General features: G+C 42.4%; 1 protein-coding gene across 1 annotated transcript in view; it reads right to left on the bottom strand.

The window, feature by feature from the left end:
• snd1 (staphylococcal nuclease and tudor domain containing 1) overlaps nt 1-15299 on the bottom strand; it is a 167314-nt gene that overhangs the window by 114911 nt on the left and 37104 nt on the right. Inside the window, 2 exon segments of the mRNA XM_070991570.1 lie at nt 10212-10353; nt 14230-14302. Of these exon segments, the coding sequence (XP_070847671.1) occupies nt 10212-10353; nt 14230-14302 (215 nt within the window).

Genomic DNA, 15299 nt, shown 5'->3' with positions numbered 1-15299 from the left:
AATTTTAACGGTGTCATTTTTTTCAATCGCAAGATTAATGCTCTTTGTGACCTAGGGAACTTGTAGTTTTTTATAAGCTGTGGCCACTGCTAGTAACATAAGAAAAACTACAGGATCCGGTTGTAAACCGGAAACAAAACAATAGGCACGCCCCACATACGTGTTTGGTCTTGTCTGCTCACTAGCTGTAAAGGAGTAGGCTACTGGTTTGTGTGGATGCCGAACTGGATGCGAACAAGATTCTGAATGGAAAGTTTAGTTTCAAAAAGTTGCCAAATGGGTCGACTGACAAGACCAAAGTTATCTGTGTGCATTGTCAGCGTGAACTTAATTATCACCATAGCACATCCAGTCTGAAATACCACTTGATGGCCAAACACACAGCGAATGCGAATTCTCCGCCGCCTCCTTGTCAAAACCAGGCGACACTGGATGGCTTTCAACAGAGGCATATGGATGCTGTTATGTTCAAAGGAAACTTAAGAAAGGAAAGTTTAAGCCATGGTTTAACTGCACTATAGGCTGAGTCCTAGTTTACAATGATGTGCGCTTTGTAACTTTATCTTGATTCACCCTGTTTTGATCCCTTAGAAAGGGTTGTTGAAGGGGCTTTTTTTGTAACCAAGTATTTATTTCTTGTCATCTGTTTATTGACAGTGTTAAATTGTGTGAGATCTGATTCATTCAAATGTGAATGACTGCTCAAAGTGAGAAAGTGTGAAATATAACACTACACGCTGATGTTTTCAATTAAAAAACACTTGCACAAAGCAAGCCTATCCACTTTTCCATGTTGATAACAGTATTAAAATGATAATTCAAGGGACATTTAGAATAGATAAAAAGGTGCGACTAATTTGCGATTAATCACGAGTTAACTATGACATCGATGAGATTATAATCGCGATTAAATATTTTAATCGACAGCACTATTATTTTCCCCAAATAAGAACAAACATTACTTACATCTTAAGACTTGTCAATACAAGAGTGCTTTACTGTGACATTAATCTGGGACACTGTGTACCAGGTGTGTCTAAACCCTGGCTGCTGTTCTCTCTGCAGCTCTAGCAGAGGAAATCTCAAGCAACATTTGCATTATCATTCTTTTATCAAATTCCAAATGTAAAACCCTTGCAGAGGTTTTGTCTCAGCCCCCCCCCCCCCCCAAACTGCTTTTGTAACTGACTGAGATAAATAGCAAAAAAGTTGAATTAAAATCTTCCTTGACACTTTTCACAGAAAGACTAGCTGTTCTTTTTTGCGCTCTACACGTTGTGTCCTTTCTTAGTTTGTAGGCAGGAAGAAAAGCGATCCAGATCAAGTAACCATCAGTCCCACATAACCGTCACTACTTTTATAGATGACCACAAAAATACCACAGCCAAATAACCTTGTTTTAACATGTCAGCTAACCGAACTGACAAACATTAGATTCCTTTTCAGGCTGTTTTTGTGTAGTACTTTCTGTTCCCTACAGAAACCTCTGCCCATGTCTGTCCCAGTTATGAGAACGAGAACTGGAGACATCAGCGTATTCACACTGGCAGAGAAGGAGAAAATGACCCAGGAAAAGCGAAATGAGTTCACAGGACAGTCAGCACCAAAGAGTTATGAAGAACTGTTGAGTCAACCGTCTGTAAGACATAAAGGTCGTCAGTATACAGCAGGGAGCATTAAAGCCAATTAGACATGCAAATTCAAATTTCGTGCTAAACTGTTTGCACCTTTTCACTCTGGCAGTAATATTTTGCAAAATGATGAATGTAAAATACCAAAGAGCTATAAAAAAAGATTTGTAACAGAGTAAATAAGAAAGAATTCGAGTGAACACTGAGCCTCACAGTAACCAACTGATTTGATAAAGAGCTACTTTAGAAATGTACTTAACCAACATGTACAGAAAATGTAATAATAACTGTCTGTACTCTATATTAGACTGTGGCTGACTCTTTTCTTACTGAGGGCATTCTGTTTTGTTTCCGACTATATTCAAACATTCAATAAAATACAATAAAAGGTTTCCTTAAGAGCTGCATGTAGGAGGAGGAGGAGGAGACACTGATGGCCAAGATCATCTGAAAGTATTTTTAGAAATGGACCAGGACAATGCTTCCACGTGGGACACTGGCTACAACAGCAGCAGAATAAAGAGAAGAGGAGGATGCAGATAAAGGAAGGGGACAAAGACAAGAGAGAGGTAAATACCACACAGGGCTAAAAGGGGCGTATGAAGCAGGTGCAGAGAGGAAGATGGGCTGGCTGGAGGTATGACAAGGATTGGAAGACTTTCTCACATAATCCACAGAAAAGACTACACAGGTGAGTCACGTTTATTGTACGGCACATACAGAACAGTGACTCAAAGGACTTTTCAAGCTCACGACAGCAACAATTCATAACCTGGCCCAAGCTCTCTGAAAAGACGAAAGCACCCTGAAAATGCAGAGATGGGTTCATAATAGGTTCAAATGCAAAGAGGCATGCTCTCCTCAAATGACCTACGGCTTTCTTAACTACACTGAATATCCTGAATCTCTCTCCACTCACACACACACTGCACTGTGGCCTCCTCCCTGCAGCATTTGAGCCGAGCCAAGGAGTCAATTAGCACGGCCAATTTTAACCTGCATCGTGACACATAACTCACGCCTGACACTGAGATAAACATCTGGGTCAAACTACAGGATATCCATCTTATCTGATCTCAGAGACAAAGACATACAGTGATCACGACTGACATCACACTGCTGTACAGCACTCTGCACGTGCTGGTCCTCACGCTGGCCTCAAGCCCACGTGTCAAACCACCATACTTCATGCCAATCGTCATGTTTGGTCTGTGGGACACGGACACGCGCATGCATTTTAAAACGTGTCAGGCTTTGGAGACTGAACTTGAAAACAGCATTCAGCAGTAGCAACGACTTTTTTTGTCAAACAAAAGAATGCACGACTGACTGAACAGATTAAAGAATCAATTAATGTCCAAATTCTGCAAACTCAACTCTGAACAGACGACAAGCTATCAGCCGTTTCCTTTAATAACGCTGTGGGTTTGTATCACTCCTCCTCTTTGTCCCAACAGGCTTCTCTCCCCTTCCCCTGTGTGGAGCTCGGAGCTCAGAGAGGGGTGGGGGGAGGCCCGGTGGTGGAGATGTAACATTTAAATCTGTGATTCAGGGTGAGCCACGCACCTTATGAAATGCTGCCTACCCTCACACACACACACTGTAGTTCCTCCTCCTCAATCCAAAAAAAACTGTCGCTTCGTCCAAAGAACTGTCCTCTTTATCCATCTCATCACCTTGTGATAGAAACCAAATCATTTCTTGGTCTTACAACCTCTTATATCACCCACCACTCCCAAGCAGCCACTTCCTTCCAGAGTTTTCTCACTCTGTATTTAATATGAAGTAGATACTGTATTGATGATATCTGAGGACTGAAGAGGGGGGGGAAGTGCAATGAAAGGCGAAATTACTATTAAATTATGGCTGCAGCACTGAGTCAGAAGCATTAAAACCTGTCTCTGTGAGGCTGAGGTTCTTGTATGGATTAAACAAATGAGATACAACGTGAGCTTCACAGGTCCTGGTGGGTGAACTTGCCAGAGACAGTGACGGGCTAGCCACCTCCCCCTGTTTCCAGTGATTGTGCTGAGCTAAGCTAACCTTCAGGCTCCAGCCTCTTATTCAACTTGTAAGTATGAGAGTGGTATCGATCTTCTCATCTGACTTGCGGGCAAGAAAGCAAATAAATGCATTTCCAAAACTGTCAAACTATTCCTTTGACTGCTGTTTCACGGTCTAACTGTCATGCTATTCAACTGGAGTGAGAGTAATCTAATCCTCCCAATCATTAAGATACACTTACAGAAACAATGCCAGTAAGTGCAATGCTAATTTACAAGCGACACATACAGAATGGATCTTTTCAGCGAACAACGATCTCCATTCTCGCTGTAATTCTTCTCAGAAACCAGAACTAATTGGATGAATCTATATGCATACATTTCCCGGCGAGGCGGCCTCTTTATGAATACATTTTTTTTTTTTTTTTTTTTTTTTTTTTACAATGCAACAGATTGTGTTTTGAGTCAGTCCAACATACAGCAGGAACAGGATTGAGTCGACCTCTCTTCCCCTACCAGCCATGCCGAGATAATGAGCCTCATCGTGTAGAAATGGGTCTGGAGGGAGAAATGTGGCGATATGCGGCTGCTGTGTATTAATGTCTTCGCTGCAGTTTATCCAAACATACATCATGTTGCAAAGTCCTATACCAATAATGTCCACCTTGATTAGCCTGACTTTCTGCTCATAACCTTCCAGACACTCTGCGCTTTCACTTTGGCATGTCTGCAGGTACAAATGGATACTTGCGAGATGCAGTGAGCTTAGTATGAATGCCATTAGTGTCTATCTTTTTAATGTTATTAAGTTACTAATTCTTGATTTTTGACAGGCTGCTGACAGGGCATAATTAGCACTGCGACAGGCAAACAAACAAAGACCTAACAGCTGGGGGAGGGGGTGTAAGTGCACATACTTGTGTTTTATTTCAGCTCTAATCCTCCATGCTCCATCATCCATATCATTCCAAATCTATTAAATTGGTTTCCTATTATTTATTAATCTTCCTTGTATGTAACTGTCAGGTGTCTATCCACTCTCCCTGGGCACAAGTCAGTTAAGAGCAGGAGGTTCAGCGGTGGGTGAAAGGTGCAGGTGGACGTAGAGGTTAGAGAGGAGTGATGGACGCAGAGCAGCAAATTGGAGGAGCACGAAGGTAGAAGGCTGTTGGGGAAAATCCGAGGATTGTTTTTATCCCTCTCTTTTATCCTCTCGATCCCTCCGTCTCACTGTCATCTCAGCTCTCTAACACGAGGCCTCATTACCTCAGACGAGGCTTCAGCAGCATTACGTCCATTCCTCGAAAGCACATGATAGCGTGGAGGAAATCTTTTAAAAGAGTGGATTTGTAGTATTTGATTTGTAAAAATAAAGCATGAAAGAGGAACGTGTCCATCAAATAAAAATTACCCAAAACAGTCCTGACCTGCTGTTGCAAGTTAGGATGGCATCCACATGAATGCCAGAGTCCAAGGTTTCCTTGCAGAACACTGCATCGTAATGAGATGATCAATGTTATTCTCTCACCTGTTTCAATGCTAGGGCTGATCGCTGTATGTTCATGCATATAAACAATGAGGTGCAGGCTTGTGGGAGGCCTGTGACAACTTACTAATAAAGGAACTACAGGCTTTCTTGCAGGCCCCCAATTCATTAAAGCACATATCTCATGTCACCTTCACTAGAGAGCAGCATAAGAATCTATAATGAAATTCACATTTAATTATTTCTGATGGACAGAAAACTCAATTTGTTATTTATTTAAGTATTACTTGCAGGTTAGATGTGACCATATATCCAAGGAGAACTCTTTTTTTTTTTTTACCCTCCACTAGCAGCAGCTATGGTGGATGACTGCTTTGCTGTGGGCTGATGCAGCTCATAGCTCATGTTCAGTTTCAAGATTACGGTTTATAGAGTAATAAATGTAACGTCAATAAAGTGGTATTGACATAAGTTATTATTTCTTTCTTACGGGCAACTTTGTTATGAGACATGCTTTAAAATGTATCTTGAGGCCTCAAAACACCCTGGCCCCAGGCTTCTAATAAATGTATGAATCTCAATGAGATGCAGCGCCGCAGTCGCACACAAGGACACTAATGTGTAGAGGTCACAGCGCGGCACAGCAACATCTTATTTGCAGACTTCTCTTGACTGACTTGCTACTACACTAAACTTTCTTCTTTGCACGCAGACATATTTTTTCAAGGAACAAGTCTACAAATTTTCTGCTCCACTTCACCGTCTTTCCATCTCCTGCACTCACACACTGCAGGAAGTGTACCAGCGTGCAGGTGTACGCACACACTCGCACAAACACAAGCATACACGCGCACACAGATATCAAAAATCAGACAAAATGGCACTAAGCCACACACTGTGATGGCTAATGCATCTTGCTGACACTGTAAATCTTTGTGTCCGAGTGATGGGTGTTTCATCTTTTTGACAGACTGCTGCTCAACATACCTTTCTGAGTAACTTTGAAAGTGCACTTCACCTGCTGTGGCCTCCGCCTGAAACTCTGAAAACTACTGAAGCTAGTAAACTTTTACAACCTTTTCACTGCTTCATCTCCCTTAGCTTCAACAGGCCTTTATACCCACATACTTCACATCAATTGTACATATTTCTTGTCTTCTCTTTAACACATCTTTACCCTCCCCTGTCCTTTCTGCCTCCACAGCTCTTACTTCACCTCCTCCTCCTTTCATCATCCTTCTACCCCCAACCCCCCCCAGCCACTACACTCTCAAATCCCTTTCCTGGCCCTCCATTCCATCTTCAGAAACCGGATGACTCCTTTACCCTTTATCAAACTTGCATACGGAAGTGACACCACGCACGCCAGCGAGTGAGAGGAGAAGAAAGGAGAGGCGATGTGGGAGGAGAGCGAAGGGAACTTCCCTTCAACTCCTGAAGCACACCTCCGGCCCCTCTTTGAAGCATGGGCTTCTCTTGCTACTCTTTGTTTCCTCACCTCCAGTTTTACTTAAAGCACTGTCTTTATCCATCAAGGAAGACTCTGGAAAAGGAAGAAGACTATGTGCGGGGAAGATACTAAGACTTTGAGGTGCCTCACTGGAGAAACAAGTCCTTGCAATGGAGGGGGGTTCATCCTCAAACCAGGACAAATAATATGTCTAAAGTAAGGGGAACAATGCTGCTGGCTAAGCAAGCTGGTAGCTCAGATTCAAAGATGTCTGTACTGTGTTTTTAGTATTATAATTTTGACTTACACTGTTACATCACTGACTGCCTTGGGATAATTTCAGTCGCAGCTCTACTGTAAACAATTTGTTCTTCAATGGCCTCCCACGACATTGTTAAAGAAGAAAAAATTGGCCGTGATGAATACAGTACGAAGAGAAGCTAATGAAACAGATGACTAATTCAACACTTAATATAACGGCAGCATCCTTTCATCCATATATTCTCCACTTTTCTGCATATTGTCAGTATTTACTCAGAGCAACTGACAAAACATGTTTTGACCTTTAACACACAATGAATGGGGCAATAGGTGACCTTGTGAAAGTATTAAGATTATAACTTATTGATTATAGCAATAAGGCGTTATGTTTTACAGCAATTTACAGCAGTTTACAGCCACTCTTTTCATGCATTATGTGTGTATGTGTATTCAAGTCAATTCAACATGTCTACAACTATGTGGTAACACCTTCCATCACATTACACACATTCACAATAGTTGCTTATCAGCATGCACACAAGTAACAAATTGGCTCTTTATTAGCTGTTATAAAGCAATGATGAATGCCTTTTTCTGGGGTTAGGGTTAAGGGTAAGAGTTAGGTTATTGAGATTGTAGTTCAAGTACAACGTCCTTACTGTCAGTGAATAGCAATTAGAAGGTTATTGAGAGAAAACTCTGAATAACTGCCTAATAAAGAGCCATCATGCTAATAATATGCATGCTAATAAGCAACTAGGTAATAGTGAATATGTGTACCTTAATATAAAGTGTTACCCTATATCCTAACATGGAGAAACCGTATAGGGTACAATACTGCCAACGTTGCAACTTCAATGACAATAGGCTTGTTTGACTTTAAAAACAAGAGCATATCTGAAACTTGTAAGATCTGCTCTCAACACACCTCATTATCTGTCACCATTACGTGAGTTTAAAGAGGAAAAGGTCCGAGAGGTTTCCGCTGTTTCATACACAGATAAAGACAAGGGGCTTGGGGCAGCCAATTTATCATGTATGTGTCATTTCAAACATTGGCCCATGGTGCAGAAGGGTGAATAAAACATGGAAAGATAACTTTGACAGGAAAGAGAAAAGTGGAAGGAGATAGGAAGCGCTTGGAGATTAGAGCTGAGAGAGATAATAAGCGGCTGTTTGTGCCTAAGGGCTTCATTTCATGTGTGGTTAAAGGTTTAACATCAGTTGTCGCATAGAAAAAACCATGCGTACAACAACATACACGCACACAGGAACACTGAGGCCATGACCTGCCCAACATAATGTTTATCTCATAAGCATCCTATCTCTTGAAGGGAAAAAAAGGAAAAAATGAGATGACAAGAAAAGGCACTCACACACCTATAGGGAGACACACACGGGAGCTCTTCAACTGATACAGAGGACCCTTACTGGAGTAGAAGCAAAAAAATAAATAAATAAATAAAATTGGAAAGGGGATCGTTTGTATCAATCAGGGCTAATCCGGCCTAATGTGTATATTAAAGACAATACTTGTCGTCTCATTTCCAGGAGATGAATCTTTTCTTCTGGGAACGGCTTCAATCAGATACTCTCAGGGGCCATCAGCCTAGCTAATGTGTTTCCTACGATTTGCTAATAAACTTTGATTGAATAAAATCCAAAAGCAGACCGACTATGTAAACACCATCTAATACACACCTGATATCTCATTAATGGAGAATTGTCAAGAGCAACCCAGTGCTAAAAAAAAAAAAAAAAAAAAAAAAAAGTCTTATATGCAGATTGCCTATTGGCAGGGGTCACGTCAATACATCTTGTAGCAGGCAGTGGACAAAAAAAAAAAAATGTAATTACAAAAACCATCAGTGGATAGCGAAGACAATCAGAAGCAAATTGCAAAATTAATTAATGCATCAACGATTTAACCATGCCTAATTAAACTGAATCGGAGTGTTTGTTAGAAATGTATGGTGTTTGTCCAACTGGAAATGGAGAGGAACGTATGGCTGGCAGATGACAGACTGAAATGGAGACGGATCGAAATGGATTTTTATTGTAACTATAACAAAGAGCATCATCCGCTGTGGAAGGGATAAGCATTCTCACCATTCCCATGATCTGCGAGGATGTGCAAATCATCGTTGGCTGCCAAAGATACAGTCTCAGTGTTTTTATTACTGGCGCAAACTGTCAAGACAGTCGGTGAGCTGAAATAAATGACTAGACCTGCTATCAAACAGCCTGTATTTCACTTCATCTGCATCTCGCCCTAAACCACTGTGGTCTTCTCATACTGAGAATGGGAAAGCTGAAAGAATGGACCTCTTATCGGATGGATTATTTCAATTATCTATTAATCTTCCAATTATTTCCTTGATTAATCAGTTTGTATATGAATGTTGGAAAACGCCTGATATAATATCCCACAAGCCAGAGTGATGTTTTCAACTTGCTTGTTTTATTCAGCCCTGAAGCAAAAGAAAGATAGAAACAAAGATATTCAAATTTATACTGAAATGTTGAGGAAGAAAAACATCAATTCCTCACATTTCAGAAGCTGGAACCCTTGAATGTTTGACTTTTATTGTTGAGAAAAAAGTTGCCAATTACCATCTGCTGAGCAGCTCTATTAATCAACCAATTGTTGCAGCTCCATTTCTTTGCAATTCATTATCTGACCTCTGTGCAGCTATGTTGCTCATCAGGCTGGAGACGAGCACAAACAAACTAGGGTAGATAAACTGACTGCTGTTGAATGCCAAAAGGTACAACTTTACTTTCTGAGAGCATAAAGTTTTCCCAATATGACCTTCTCATATACTTTGAGTAATTGAGGGATAAAAAAAACTACATTTGCTTTACTCAGTTCACACAGTGTTAAAAACCTGACAATGCCTGCCCATCCACTCGAGTTTAAATCTCCCTTTACCTCGACACAGTGGCCGGTTTCTAATGAAGATGACCACTGCGGTAAAACAGAAAAGACATAGAGAGCAGAGCATGAAACTATTTCATGCTTGGCAGAGAGCCAGAGAGGAAAAGGTGAGGTCAAAGGGGACACATGCTTCACGCCAAACCTGGTGTTCAGAAAGAGGGTATGCTGTGGTCAGTGCAAGACACCCAGCCAGCCTCTTGCCCAGTCAGGGTTGCCTGCTCAGAGGTGCGGAGAGGGTTTAAACTCTGATCTCTGAGCTGGCAGGAGTTTCAATTTCACAAATAGGTTTTTTTTTTTTTTTTTTTTTTTTCTAAGACATGCACTCTTTGGATATGCTAAATTTCACATGGCAACAACTGATTCCTGCGCATACACAGAAGTGAGCTGGCTAGACACTGAAGGAAGCAACCTTCGCACCAGGAAGAGAAAGAGCTCTACCCACCAGCAAGGAGGAACGTAATCAGGCAGGTTTCTTTGGGCATGTACAGCTTGAGGCGGGAGCCACTGAAGACATATTCTACCACAGCTTCTGACCGGCCAGCCCTCTGCAGGAAGGGCAAGAACTGCTTGGCTTTCTGTGTCTCCTGACGAACATAAAGAAAGAGAAAATGTGTTAGACAATGCTTTAAATAATGCACGACTTGATGATAACTTTCTTATCAGAGAATTTATTGAGCCAAATCAAGTAAAATGACACCAGTATTTATAACCATTGGTTGCATGAATTATGTAACAAAGAACAAAACTGTGAGACTTTTCATATGTAGTTATTTCAAATGATTGGCTTCAGTGAAACCAAAACATTAAATATATCTGCTACAAAAAGTGTGACAACATCAACCTGCACGCAGCCAAATGACAAGTAACCAAAATAGACAAGACAGACTAAATAGGTTGACTGGTGACAGAATCTGTGGGCTTTTTCCAGACATCCTTAAATCTTGGTCTGGCCGAATGGAGTCCACTCCGCTTCTCCGTGACACGTCTGGAAACTTGTGCAATCAAAAATAATTCTCTCCCCTCCTGCCTCCATCTCTGTCTGCAAGGGTGAGTCACTAGCTTATTATTGTGGACGGGCCAAAAATTACAAGCAGAGCTAAATCATGTGTATTCAAGCAGGGCTGGTGATGCAGTGGCAGAGGAAGATTCATAAACGATAAAAAAAAAATATATATTTAATATGCGCCCACTCCAGGCAGGAGCATGTAAGCACAACAGACTTCTCAGTCATGGACCAGTGTGTAGTGTGCATGTGTGCATGTGTGCATGTGTGTGTGGCAGTGTTGCCATGGGAGTAAGAGCTAAAGCTTGGGAGGGAAGGACGGAGTTCAAACAAGGAAGCATTCTCCGTTTTCTGCTGCAAGTGGATGTGAGAGCTCACGTTGATAAAAAAAATAAATAAATAAAAAAAATAACAAAACATTGATAGATGAGTTTACATCTTCTGTCCTGTCTTGGGAGATTGGCACATCATGCAACACACATCACCAGTGGGACTCAAACACACTGCGTTGTGACTAAAGGGTATGTGCTTTAGCCATAAGATGCACCACCTGAACTCCGCCCGCTGCAGTCCAAAATAGCCCCTTGAGTGGGAGACAACAGAGCCAAACATTCTGTCGTTCACACAAACACATTTGCAGCACCTGCAGTGAGTGGGCTGTGCAGTGTAACTTGGTTCAGAAAAAAAAAGAAGAGACATCTGAGAGGACCTCATTATGCAACCTTTAGCGGTATGAGGTGAGTCAAGTGCTTTATCCACTCTCCTCCCACCACCTCTGTTCATCTCCTACACTATACGTTTATAAACCTATCTCTGCTCTATTTGTGACTGCGTCCCACTCAATGTACATAATCCCTTTCGGCAAACCTTTACCGCCAAGCTCAAGGATGCTGACGTATAGAAATGTATTTGTGTGTGTGTGTACGGGGGTTGGGGGGCAGCACTGGTGCACGTGTACAGCTGTGTGTGGGTGTGTATCACAGAGGAGAAAAGGAAAAGAAAAGAGGGGAAGGGGAGGGGAAGGATGTGGAGGGGGATGCTATGTTGCTATTTTGGTCCTTTAGAATGCTCATTACATTAGCCTAGCCAAACAACTGGTGCATGCGCCTACTGGCACTGGCTGGCAACGATCCTGGACTGTGCTGAAAAACCCTGTGTGTCCTTATTGGGAACTGACAGAAATATTGAGAGTGGGAAGGAGATGCAGCTGCATGTAATGGCGCTGAATGAAAGCACCGACATGGTGGCGCTAATAAGGGAGGGTTCAGAGGGGCTTCACAGCACTGATGTCACACCCAAATGCATGACACAGCACAATTATGTTAAAAATGTGAAGCCCACCACGGCCTTTGCTGGGTTACTGGGACAGTTTTTAATGAGTGAGATGTGTGAAATCCCCTGTGTGACGTCGGGTGTGGCATTTACTGCTTTTTCCCATTTGTTATTAAAGTAAATTAATTATTGAGCACCTCCCCCTGAAACTGCACCGCAGTCACTGCCGCACATGGAGTGGTCAATTTAGCCAGTTAAGTTCGGTGGGTTTATAAGTATAAAATGCACTAAAGCCCCTGATGAAATAGCACAGGGCTGCTCAGTCAGCACAACAACTCCCTGTCATAATTATTTTTACAGGGTCCAATAATTTATCTGTCCTGCTGACACAATAAGACATAGGGAGGTTACGATGATGACAATGTGGAACAGCATAACATCTGAGAGTAGTTATCCAGAACAATGTCGGACTTATTAGCCAGACTAAAGTCCTGTTGGTGCTAAAGAGCTTTAATAACTTGGCTGGATGCCTCAGTTTAAATGCAAGGTCATGATACTTTAAAACAGCAACTTAGGACCACCAACAACTCTGGCGGACCACTCTGAGCTTAAGGCTAATACAGAAAAAGAGGGCCTGATTAATTTATCCAAAATGTCTCTCTAGAGCCTACAAGTGCGAGTACCAGAAGAGAGCTCAAGTGAGAGTGACAATGAGGCGCTAATGTTTTTCAAGATGACAGTCGACCATGTAGTGGCTGATCAGAAAGTGTACGGGATGACTAGCTGACAAGTGTAGAGATATGGAAAGGCACTGGAACAATTCTGAATAAAAGAATCTAACTTTTTTGGGTGGTGTGGCAGCATTTTGAGCAGTGAGATTTTAAAAACTCTTCCAAAATGTGATGACATGGTGCATGGTGGGCAATGGATCCATCAGAGGTCATTTCAAGCAGGCATGACTTCTAGCTTTCTCGGGGGTGGGTGAGAAACTACAAATTGGCCACTCCAAAACGGGGGAAACAGAAAAATATGTTGAAAAGACATAGTTAACAAAAAAAAAGGAAAGAAAGAAAAGAAAATCTGGAGAGCGTTACGCGAGGCATTGTCACATTTTCCCCCGGGTACAAAAGGGTGACTTCAACACCACCTGACTGACTGACCTCAATTTCCCTCTCAGGTGGGGTGAGAATAATACAATGTTAAAAATAAGCCCACAGTTAGAACAGAACCTAGCAAGCGACAATGGCCATTACAGTGCCAGCATTTAATCTTTGTAACAGTGTCATCAGCACACATTTCAGTTGATCGCACTTTCCACTGCTGTGCTCTCCATGTGAGCTCGTCTAACCCAGCCAATCAGTTTGACAGCTTCGGACAGCTACAGCACTGCAGCCTACAGTGAGTTAATAAAGCCTGCACTTGGGTGCAGAAGTGCACTATGACAGCCTGTGGGTACATGTAGGACTACATCTATTGTGGTGTGTAGGGAAAGCTCCAGAGATTGATTTGCAGTCAGGAACAGAGATAAACTAAAACGGAAAAAGGAAACGTCCCCTTAGAAATGAACTCTCTGCAAGTAATAATGCAACAGAAACATGGCTGACAGCCACAGATTGGAGAGGAGTGCGAGCATGGGGTGAACAGACAACAGAGGGATCAAATTTAAAAAAACAGCTTCCAGGCCGTGCGAACAAAAAAATACGCTTGATAAGGAACGTCTACCAATCGCTCATTACTCGTTACTGAGAGGCTTTATGGGTTCCCCACGCTAACGTTCATTTGGTGAGCACTCCCAATCAGGCTTCATTAGCCAAATGATGCCTCTATAAAGCCCCTGGGCACGCGTAAACAAGCTAGGACCAAGCACCACTGATGGTTTTATTAATGGTGCTGATTATTTTTAGAGGCCTCTTAACGTTTCTGTAAGATGAGGAAACTGGCTGTGAGGATCAGGGATGGGGGGGGTGAGGATTATAGATCATCCTTAGAGAATTACCGTGTGTGATAGAATGAGTCAGTAGCTTTTGGGCATTGATGGCATCTGTGAGTGACATGGGGGCTGCATGTAAATGAGTCCACAATTAAATATATTCAATTACATCAACGCATCAATGCAACGCTTGTCTTATTAGACATTAGCCTCATGTGGGATAACCTGTGTGTACACACTCAAAAAGATACCTACTCCAGAGATGTCAGCCACTCTGTGGATGGGAACCTCCTTCTTGCTGTGCAGCCCTTTCCCATTCTTGATGGCCCTACAAATCAGTCAAAACCACAAAAACACACGTCACCAGAGCAAGAGCACTACCATAATACACTGAGAAAAGCATAAGGCCGGAGGCTTAAAGAGACCTGGAGAAATGGGAGCTCTTTGAGTAACCACTATAGATACAAAGAGGGAGCCATTGTGGCTTTGTGAAGTAGTATGTAAATTCATACCAGTTTCTCTTCCCTGAACTGCGATTAGGGCTCAACTGGAAACACTAAAGGTTTTTTTTTCCACCCAGATAATCTACGGGCCTGAGATGAAAAGAGGAAACTGTGGCAGAGAAATGAAATGGAAGAGGTATTATTGTTAGAATGGAGGGACGAGGAGAAATGGAGAGACATGGGCTGCTTCTTTACAGCCAGCTAGGGGTTTAGCAATGATGACTGGTTATGGTGATCGCTGCTTTAAAAAGCCTCAAGGGCTGAATGAGATGAAGATGACCGCAGATTTGCCGGCTGTGGAATGGAATCATGCCACCTATGGGTCACCAGGAAGCAGACCACTGGCTTTAAGCTTGAGTATGTATGCAAGCATGTATAGGAGTGCATGTAATAGCCAGGAGGAGGTTTCTTGAAGGCTGCGGGGCCATCGGCCTCGTGCACTGGGAACTAAAAATAAAACCAAGGCTAAGACAGAAACCTCTCATCAACTCTAATAAGACCCCACCAGGGACAGAGAGTGAGAGAGAGAGAGAGAGAGAGAGAGAGAGAGAGAGAGAGAGGGAGAGAGGGAGAGAGGGAGAAGAGAAGACACAGAAGAGCAAGGCCAAAGAAGGACAAAATTGAAAACAGCTAAGGTGGAGAAAGGACAAAATGTGCAAAAGAAGAAGGAAAGCAGGAGGAGGGAGAGAGCAGAAAAAGAGGGAGGGTGGGCAGTGACACTGCATGTGAGAAAGGGGAGTGAAGGAGTTAGTCCTATAAAAAGAGGCTGTGGCTGCATCTGCTCTACCTATAGCCAGCAGATCTTAATCTATGGCAGAGTAA

The sequence above is a fragment of the Chaetodon trifascialis genome, chromosome 22, assembly GCF_039877785.1.
Source record: "Chaetodon trifascialis isolate fChaTrf1 chromosome 22, fChaTrf1.hap1, whole genome shotgun sequence".
Taxonomy (NCBI): Eukaryota; Metazoa; Chordata; class Actinopteri; order Chaetodontiformes; family Chaetodontidae; genus Chaetodon; species Chaetodon trifascialis.
This window is presented reverse-complemented; position numbering and strand designations above follow the sequence as displayed.